Genomic DNA, 10,546 nt, shown 5'->3' on the forward strand with positions numbered 1-10,546 from the left:
ATTCTCTTGCCTCAGCCTCCCAAGTAGCTAGGACTACAGGTGCCTGCCATGACACTCAGCCATTTTTATTTATTTATTTATTTCTGGTTATAGTTGTCATTGTTGTTTGGTAGGCCCAGGCTGGGCTTTAACCTGCCAGCTCTGGTGTATGTGGCTGGCACCCTTGCCACTGAGTTACAGGCGCCAAGCCAAAGACTTGTTTAAATTCGGCATAGAAGCCAATTATTATCTCTCTCTTTCTCTCTCGATATTTTTAAAAATAAGGGGCTTGCTTGACAGGGTGTAGTCATTCCCATTTCTTCACCCCGTCCTGTGAGTGCTGCAGTGTGGGGTACAGGAGCTCACCTGGCAGTGATGAGTAGGTCCACCCCAGCACACCTGGCCTACAAAAAGCGAGCATCTCCAGATTCGTGCAATCACATCTGCTCTTCTCCTTGCTGCAGGGCGGATGTCGTTGTGGTTACATTGAGAATCCACCACATTCTGTGAAAAATATCATTGGGGTCACAAAGCCTCCTCGGTGGGTTTGACATGTTGCCTTGTCCTCCCCCCCAAGCCCCCATGGTTCTCTGTTCAAAGGGGCTGTCACCCCTATGGCTGCTGCTTCTTTGCTACAAGACTGGAAGGCCCCCAAGCCAGCTACAGCTCACTTCCAGGAGACTGAGATGGAACTATTCTAATTTCAAGCAGTACACCCCCAAATCTGGCCATCATCATGTTTAGGGGCTTAGTTTCATCATCTGGAGGTTGACTCTGGCCCCCTTTAATGCTTCCTCCACCTGGGAAGGCACACTTTCATATCTGGCCATCCTCTTTACCACCCTCTTTTTTTTTTTTAGAGACAGAATCTCACTTTATCACCCTTGGTAGACTACCATAGCATCACACAGCTCACAGCAACCTCCAACTCTTGGACTTCAGCGATTCTCTTGCCTTAGTCTCCCAAGTAGCTGGGACTACAGGTGCCTGCCACAATGCCTGGCAATTTTTTTTGTTGCTGTTTGGCCAGGGTTGGGTTTGAACCCGCCACCCTCAGTATATGAGGCCAGCACCCTACCCACTGAGCCACAGGTGCCGTCCTTTACCACCCGCTTATTGTAGCTTTGGCCGGCAGGGCCATTCCTTCTGCAATGTGAGTGGCAATGGAGCAAAATGGAAAACTGCCATATAAATGAGGATTGCCATGTGGGTGGCCTGTCTGGACTTGGCTCTTTTGTTGTTCCCCTCATTCACATGAGGTAGGGGACAGCACTGGGTTTACACAGCTAGGGACACATGTACCACACACATATACACATGCACATGCATGCATGCACACACACGTACACATTTATATGTCTGTCATAACCATCATTGTAAAAGTTTCTCCTTCTCCAACGCACTCAACTTCCATTGGAAATTGCAACAGGTACTAGCCCAAGTCCTCACTGATACAGGTACAGTGTATCTACCACAGCCTTGCTAGTAATTGCAGTAATTTGAAACTGCCTAAACGTCCAGGAGTAGAAGAATTAAATTATGAAACATCCATATAAAATGCACTCATTGGTAAAGAATGGGGTAGATCTACCATGAAAGCTTTCTCTTCTGTTACATAAGAAAGGTAGGTTGCAAAAAATATATGCATAATAGGGTCCCATGTGCCTAACGAGATGTATAAACATCTGTTTATGTGCAGATAATATCTAAAGACACTCAACTGTAATGGTGGTTTTCTCTGGAGAATAAACAATGGTGAGGAGAATTGAAACCGGAGACCTCTTATGCATGGTTTTATACTGTCTGAAGTTTTGTGAGAATATATTGTTCTCTTGCCATTTAAAAGACACTTTTAAAAACATTTCTAAACATAAAATTTTACATTGCAATAAGCACCTTGAATACTTTAAGGGAGGCATAATCAACATAATTTTTTTAAAAAGCCCATTCAGCACTTAAGTTTGGACCCCAACAAGGGAGTGCAGTTCAACAAACACAGAACAATAGCCCCATTCATGAGCCCTCAGCCCATGCAGTGATGTGACATCTGGGGGTGAGGGACACATCACGAAGTCTGGGGCACAGTCCTTGCCCAGCAGAACTCACATGTGGGGCAGACACATGGAACAGAGAATGGCAGGTGGCTTTTAGAGTCCAGCAGCAGTGTGAGGTACACCCACCATGGGATTCAAAGTGAAAAGACAGGGGAACTCTGAAGAAATGGGAAGATGTCACATTACGGGGGCTGGAAGGTTTCAGGACAGCAACAAACAAAACAGAAGGGTCCTTCTGTAGCCCCAGCTACTCCAGAGGCTGAGGCAGGAGGACTGCTTGAGATCGGGTGTTCAAGTCCAACCTGATCAATATATCAGGACCCTATCTCTTAAAAAAAGCATATGTGTTGCACCAGGGAAAGAAGACAAAAACTGCCTCCACCCAACCATTCGCCCAGGTCACACTTACGTTAGTGAAGATCACCCAGAAGACTGGGGATGAGAGAACTGAGGTCCAAGTTCAGGAAGCACAGGAGCTGGCTCTAGGGCATTCCAAGCAGAGAGACAGCCAATGTAAGAGCCTGAAAACGCAGGCTGGATTCTACTGTTTCCAACTGCTGCTGGATTCTACAAGCCACCTGCCATTCTCTGTTCCATGTGTCTGCCCCACGTGTGAGTTCTGCTGGGCAAGCACTGTGCCCAGGCCTGTAAGAATGCAGCTTCAGGTGCATGGGAAAGGCTGAGGCAGGAGCCTGGGGCAGAGGCTGGCAGGAGCCAGCACCCACTGGCTGGTAAACTGAGCCAGATGTCTGAGTTTCCATGTAGCGGTGCAGGTCATGGGAAGCTGCAGGAGTGACACTGCTAATCTTCTTATGAGAATAATTTTTATAGCAAGATGGCTGGATGACTGGTCAGGACATAAACTTGTGTAGAGGCTGTTGCAATAGCCCCAAGAAGGGATGAGACTGGGGTGAGTTTAGCTGCCTGGCAAAAGCCCCAAAGGGTGTGGTCAGCAGATCACTGCCAGCTCTACTCAAGGCCTAGCTACCTCAAGTGCTGTGGAAGTCTCCCTGGGGGAGGGAGAGGGCCCTTCCTCGGTGAACTGCAAACACCTGGACTGCCTTGCCAGAGGTCCCAAGAAGTGGGCAGGTCACTAATTCCTCTCTTCCTTTTCAGCACTCAATGCCCGTTTTGCAAAAAGCTCCAGGGTGACATTGCAAGAATGCTTTGAGTAAGGGCAAAGGAAGGGACTGCCTCTCCTTTCCTGCCCACTCTCACCCTCCCTTCTTGACCTCTTTAATCTCCCTTTATCCTCTCTCTCTGCCCTTCCCACAAGACAGTTATTTCTAAGGGCCATTCCCACGCCCTTTTCTTCATTCCCAAATCTGCAGTTTTCAACTGCCCCCTCTGCTGGGTAAGGCTGCCTCGATAGCCCCATTCGTGGCCCTCAGCATCTTAACAGAGCTGGAAGGTGACAACTGTGAAAAGGAGGGCGACTCTTCCAGATCCTCCACGGTGGGGGCTTTGGGTGACATCACATCCTTCAGACGGGAAATCAGGCTCTGTGGCCAGCCGAAGGACGCAACTCCCCCCACCCCCACCCCCTCCGCCCACTTCCGCGCCCCACCAGCTTCAGTGAGTCTCCCCTAACCCCTCTCGTCCTAGCTGAGCAGCGCCCTGGGGAGTGCGCCATGGCCCTGCCGGTAGCCTCCTTGCTCCTGCAGCTGGCCCTGCTGCTCGGTGAGTTTGCGCCGTCGGGGAAGGTAGGGGGGACTTGGAGCCCGGTGGCGCGGGACTCCGGCTCAGCCTTGCTGCCTGCCGCCTGCAGATGCCGTCGCGGTGGTCCAGCCGAGCCAATTCAGGGTGTCGCCGCGGGATCGGACCTGGAACCTAGGCCAGTCAGTGGAGTTGCGGTGCCAGGTGCTGCTGGCCAGCTGGTCATCGGGCTGCTCTTGGCTCTACCAGCCGCCGGGCTTAGCCGCGAGCCCCACTCATCTCCTGTACATCCCCCAAAACTCGCGCAAGGAGGTCCACGTGCTGGGCTCTGAGCGGTTCTCGGGCGAGAAGATCGGCGACGGCGCCTACAGTCTTACCCTGAGCGGCTTTCGCAAGGAGGACCAAGGCTATTATTTCTGCTCCGTCCTAAGCAATTCCATAATACACTTCAGCCCCTTCCTGACGGTTTTCCTGCCAGGTCTGAGAGCGGGGCGCGGCACCTCCCAGCGTGGGGCTTGGGGTCACCTCAACTTTCACGGACGCCTCACTTTCAAGACTCTCAGAGCACCTGGAAACTAGTTAGGTGGTTCCCATTTTACAGACGAGCAAACTGCAGTGCGACTGTGTTAAAAACTGGACATGGCTTTTTAACGTCTGGGCGATCTGTGCTCCAGTTCGGGTGCTTGTGTGGTTGTGGGCAAATTTCTTAAATTCTCTGCACCTCCATTTGCTCGTCGGTAAAATGCAGATGTCAACCTGAGTTCCCGGGGTTGCTGGTTCCCGGGGTGGAGAGCAGGGGGGCCCTGCGCTAAGGTCAGGAGCGCAGCGTGAGCCGGGCTGAGCGGCAACCCAGGCTACCGCGCCCGGCGAGAAGGGGTCCGCTCGTACCCGGGAACCACCCTCGGATAAAGAAAAGGAGCGTAGGCCGGGGCTGGGGCGCGTTCGCAGCCCCAGCCCAGTCCCCGATCGCGGTCTGTTGCCTCTGCAGCAAAGCCCACCACTATGCCAACGCCGCGACCACCCACGCCGCCGTCCTCTACCACTTCGCAGCACAGATCCCTGCACCCAGAAGCTTGCCGGCCCGCAGAGGGCAACGCAGGTAAGTCGGGCAGGCCCAGGCTAGAAGCGGCACAGACGGCGGATAGAGCCCCTGCCACCCGCAGCCCTAAAACCGGTAGAAGAGCCGAGGGTTACGTGGTGTGGAAACCAAGATCCGGGTGGAGAGACATGCTGGGACGGCAGGAGATGGGGGGCCTGAGCCTGAATGTTGGCGTCTTGGGTGTTGTCAGTGGACAGGAGGGGGCTGGACTTCGCCTGTGATCTCTACATCTGGGCGCCCTTGGCCGGAACCTGCGGGGTCCTTCTCCTGTCACTGGTCATTACTGTCATCTACAACCACAGTGAGTCCTGAGGAATCACAACGGGCAGGAATCTGTCCTAATCCCGCCTAGGCGCTGCTCACGACCTTGGTGACCTTGGGGGGCTCCCCCTCGGGAGGACCTTTCTCCCTGCCCCTCCCTTTCCTCCCCATGAGTCCCCCATCCAGCTTTGGGACCCCAGCAGAGCTGGCTCCAGTCAGCAGGTTCCCCATGTTCAGCCACATCTGTATTTGCCATGGTTTTTAAATTGATGCCTGAAAGAGGGATGGAAAAGAAACCCTAACCTGGATACTCCAGAGATATAATCCTCAAAGAAAAGGGAAGGAGAAACCGTATGTGGGGACTATTGTGTGTGCATGGGGGTGTGTGCTCACTTTTCCTTCTTTTTCATTCTTTAGGGACCCGAAGACGTGTTTGCAGATGTCCCAGGTGAGTCTCTTAAACTCTGGGCCTGCCCGCCCCGGGCATCCCTTGGCCAGGGTCCTGGCTCCCCCAGCACAGTGGTGGGAACTTTTCCCAGAGGGAGGTCTTGGCAGTGGAGTCCTGGGGCGGAAGTCAGCTAGTCCCTGAAGAGAGAGAGGCAGAAGGCTGGCAAGGCCTCGTGCATTCTTGAGAAAATGGAGGCGCACGTTGTCCTGGGGGGGGGGGGAGCAGTGTGACTTCAGTAAATCTCAGTCTTGTCTAGCACCAAAAACCCCATCTGAGGACTTCCCCAATTCATCCTATCTCCTCAAAGGACCTGAGATCCTCTTTATTTGAATGATTCCATGTAGATTTTGTTATTTTCTTTTCTTTTTTTTTGATACAGTCTCACTTTGTCACCCTTGGTAGAGTGTCATGGTGTCATAGCTCACAGCAACCTAAAACTCTTGGGCTTAAGCGATTTTCTTGCCTCAGCCTCCCAAGTAGCTGGGACTACAGGTACCTGCCACAATGCCAGGCTAGTTTTAGAGATGAGGTCTCACTCTGGTCTCCAACCTGTGAATTCAGGCAATCCACCTGTCTTCGCCTCCCAAGTGCTGGGATTACAGGCATGAGCCACCGCACCTGGCTGCATTTTATTATTTTCTTGAGAAAATCATTTTATTTTTCCTACTTGCCTGGTCTAGTTTTTTGAGGGCGAACCAATCTTTTATCACCTTAACCAAATACATAATGGCCTCAGTTCCTAATTTCCCTCTATTCATGTAGGGCCTTGATTTACTGCCAAGGACTGGGGCAGACAAAGGGAAACAAGAGGCAGGGACAATTAGCTATCTGGCAGCTCAAGTGACTGCCCATTCAATTCTAGCCCGTAATCATTATGAAATGATCAGGAAAAAGACCCGCACTATTAAGAGAAGCCTCGGTCTCCTCTGTCCTTCACCTTCAGGCTGAGGCAGTCCTATGGTAGCACTTAACAAATGTCTGCTTTAGCCAGCCGCCATGATAAGGGTTGTACTTGGGATCTCTTAATCCTCATAGCAACCTTGTGTGGTAGATAGTACTGACGCTTTTCACAGGTCACAAGCTCAGATATTAGGAAACCTACCTAAGGTGGCAAAGGCACAATTATACTCGTATTATCAATTATAAAAAATAACAAGTTGATGAAAGCCTACAGTGTAGAAGTAACTTGCTTTATGTGTGTCAAGTTTCATAACAACCTTTAAAGCAATTACTATGACCTCCATTTTACAGATAAGTATACTGAGGCTTAGGACATTCAGGGATCCATCCAGGCCATACTACCAGCAAATAGCAAGCCTGTAACTTCCATCCAAACTCAGGTTCCTTCCTGTGCCCGAGGGCTAGGGTGGAGGATGTTAAAGAACCACGTATATATGACAGTTCCTTTCAGTAGACAAAAAAAGTTCAAATTTTATCTGTGGGGCTTGCATTTTATACCCCTTTGTGGCATATGTTATAGTTGCTATACAACAGAGATAAAGACTCTTTAAGAGAAGAGCCAGGCATAGTGGCTCAGGCCTATAATCCTAGCACTCTGGGAGGTTGAAGGAGTTTGAGACCAGCCCCAGCAAAAGCAAGACCTCCATCTCTAAAAAATAGCTGGGATATGGTGGGCATCTGTAGTTCCAGTTATGTGGGAGGCTGAGGCAGGAGGATCACTTGAGCCCAGGAGTTTGAGGTTGCAGTAAGCTGGGATGATGCCACTGCACTCTACTCAGAGAGACAGGCCAAAATGCTTTCTCAAAAAAATTTTAAAAAGACAAGATTTTTAGCATTTTCATTGCCTGGGGTGTAGTTGGAAGCTTTTGCAAGAGAATCATCTCTTAACCTATTTTCTGAAAACTCTCATTTTGAGGTAAATAACTGAGAATAAAACTTTGCCTTAAAATACAAAGCTTTGTGGATTAAAAGTAGCTGAGAAATTCACACATCTGGAAGTTAATATACTGAGTGATGGTGGTTAGCACAGTTTCAATAGAGAGAGGACTGAGGGTAGACATGGCACTCATGACGAATTAGCCTGTTTAGTAGGAGGCTGCCCAGTATTAAATTAACACACATTTTTAGCGTAGTATTAAGTTTGTGTTTTCAAAGGGACACACATAGATGAAGCAGCTCCACTTAGGTGATGGTGGTGGTTTGCTCTCACATCCTCCTTTCTCCCTGTGACCCTCCAGGGCTGAGAATCAGGTCAGCTGTTGACTTTTGGTTGTCAGGCTCATTCTCTCACTTCCAGGAGCTCCAAGAAGCTAGATAAACTCTGTTCAGTTCCTGGCTCAGCCACCTAGTTGTGTGACCTTGGGCACGTTCAACCCCTCTAGCCTCTCAAGCCCCATGCTTACCTCCTAAGGCTGCTGTGAGAATTAAACCAGAAGGTGCTAGTAAGGCCCTCAGCAGAGTTGCTGAAGTCATTCACCTAGTGCCATGCTGGTGCCCTAGGGACCGGTTCTCAGGCTCCTCAAAAGCAGGGGGTTGGGGGTTAGGCACGGATGGATGCTGCACAGAGGGGCTGGGAAGGGGCCGTCCCCGCATCTATGGTTGCCTGCTTCTCTTTCAGGCCTGTGGTCAGGACGGGAGGCAAGCCAAGCCAAGCAGAGAGATATGTTTAACCCTGTGTGACAGCCACTACATGACTTCAAACTGAGATCTCTTCTTAGAAGGGAAGCAAGTCTTTCTCTTTCACTTTTTTCCAGTTTTCCTTATGTATCTGTTCATTCATTCATGTTGGGGTGGGGTTGGAAGGGTTACTTTTTCTTTAAATGTTTGCTGAAGAACAGAATCATGTAACGTCTCTGCTACATTGCAAGGGTCACAATATCGTTGTGCACACATATTGGGGTAAAGGGCGGAAAGGGGCCTGCCAGAGCTACTTGAGAGTTTCGTTCTCGGAATCATGCAGAGAGAGCTGAAGGTGGCTGGGGCATGCACTCACTCTGAACTTCATCATCTATTTTACAAGTGGAGAGGCTAAACCCCAGGAATGGGAACAGCTTGATACATACAGCTTGAGTCATACAGCATATCAAGGTTGGCACCAGAGAAACCTTACCTCCCAGCTCTTCCTTCATTCCATACATTCTTCCAAAGGTCTCTGTCTCTTTGTGTGTGTGTGCACGCGGATGCATGCGTGTGAGAGAGAGTGTATGTGTGTTTATGTCTCAAACTGCAAGGGAAGAAGTATTTCTTGAGCACCTATGATGTAGCGGTTACTGTACCCAGAGACTAGCAGAGATAATGAAATAAAACAAGAGAACTTCTGCCTTTAATAGAGTTCAGTAATATAGATGAACAACATCAGACATTTTATAATCCACCATGAAATTGTATAGATAGTATGAATAAAGTGTAGGGGTGAACTGAATCCTGGAAAATACATCCCTCCATCTTTAAAGAAAATGTGAAAAATCTTCCCTCCATAGAGGCAAGATTGCTCTCCTGGTCCCAGCCTTGCAGGGGGACCTGTGAAAGAGAAGGGGCTGCCCCTTTACAAAGGTAATCTGAGCATCAGTTAAGTTGAACGGAGATCCTCTGGAATCTCTACATTTGAGATACCAGATTTGAATATGCTCCTGGAATCACTGATGACTTTTTACATTTTGTAAAGATAGAATTGTTGGAGAGCTGCCAGCACGGCCCTGGCCTCTGTTTTACCAGCAGATGTGGGCATAATGCAAATTCTCCTAAGGAGGCCAAAAGCCAAAACTGTTTCCCCAAATGCACATTTCCTCTTTTACAGTGTTGCACACGTGAAGCCTGATTGTTGAGAAAAAAGCTTACATAGTTAAGGAAATGAGAATCGCCTATAGTTCTTTACCTCAGGTATAATTCCCGATTAATATTATAGTGTACATTCTTCCTGGGTACTTTTGATGCATATTATATAAAATATGTGCTGAGTTTTTAAAAATGTGATTGTACTATGCCTTTATAAGTAACTTTAATGAATAAACATTTATAGTACCCTCTTTTTAATGGCTATATTGCATTCCAGTTTTGGTTGTGCCATGACTTATTTAACTATTAGCTGGTATTTGTTTCTAACTTATCCAACCACTATAACAACACTACTAAAATTCTGCACACATCTGTTTCTTTTGGAAACATACCAAAAAGTAAAATTATTGGGCCAGTCCCCACCTTCTCCCTGGACCCCCTCCCCCCATTTTCACATCAATCTAAACAGATTAGCCTCTTCCTCCATCACCTTCCCTCCTTTTGTTCTTTCTTTGTAACAGATGTGATTGTATTTCTCTCATAATAAATCACGAAATCTTCATCTTGTTGAAGTTAAAAAAAAAAAAAATATATATATATATATATATACACCAAAAAGTGCAAAAGTGTACTGGTCGATGGCATCATACAGTGAACACACGCATACAACCAGCAAGTGAAAAATAGAAACTACCAGTCCTCCAGATGCCTGCCTTTCACTTCTTTAGTTTATAAAACAAAGATACTTTGAGAGAACTGAAAAGCAGGACAATTAACCTGTGAGAAGGCAGAAGAGAAAGCTGAGAAACTTCCTATGCCGCCTTCTCCCTGACCCCATTCAGCAGATCAGAGCCAGGAGGTACCCTAGGGCTGAGGACCAGCTTGGTGAAGATGTCAGTTTGTTGTTGTTTTTGAGACAGTCTAACTCTATTGCCCAGGCTAGAATGCCATGGCATCAGCCTAGCTCACAGCAACCTCAAACTCCTGAGCTCAAGTGATCCTCCTGCCTCAGCCTCCCTAGTAACTAGGACTATAGGTGCCCACTACAATGCCTGGCTAATTTTTTGTTTTTAGTAGAGACAGGGTCTTGCTCTTGCTCAGGCTGGTCTTCAATTCCTGAGCTTACGTGATCCTCCCGCCTTGACCTTCCTGAGTGCTAGAATTATAGGTATGAGCCACTGTGAGGGTGCCAATTTTTTTTTTTTTTTTGAGAAAGCGCCTCAAGCTGTCGCCCTGGGTAGAGTGCCATGGCATCAATCACAGCTCACAGCAACCTCCAACTCCTGACTTAAGCGATTCTCTTGCCTCAGCCTC

At 48.5% G+C, this 10,546-nt stretch overlaps 1 protein-coding gene across 1 annotated transcript; it reads left to right on the top strand.

The window, feature by feature from the left end:
* Positions 1-3,642: 3,642 nt before the first annotated feature.
* Positions 3,643-8,228, top strand: CD8A (CD8a molecule). The gene is made up of 6 exons (XM_012811014.2): positions 3,643-3,713; positions 3,802-4,167; positions 4,678-4,788; positions 4,979-5,089; positions 5,467-5,497; positions 8,076-8,228. The coding sequence occupies exons 1-6, from the start codon at positions 3,665-3,667 to the stop codon at positions 8,125-8,127; spliced, it is 720 nt and encodes a 239-aa protein (XP_012666468.1). The 5' UTR covers positions 3,643-3,664; the 3' UTR covers positions 8,128-8,228.
* Positions 8,229-10,546: the final 2,318 nt, after the last annotated feature.

The sequence above is a fragment of the Otolemur garnettii genome, unplaced genomic scaffold (genome assembly GCF_000181295.1).
Source record: "Otolemur garnettii isolate 467f Iridium unplaced genomic scaffold, OtoGar3 scaffold00147, whole genome shotgun sequence".
Classification (NCBI taxonomy): Eukaryota; Metazoa; Chordata; class Mammalia; order Primates; family Galagidae; genus Otolemur; species Otolemur garnettii.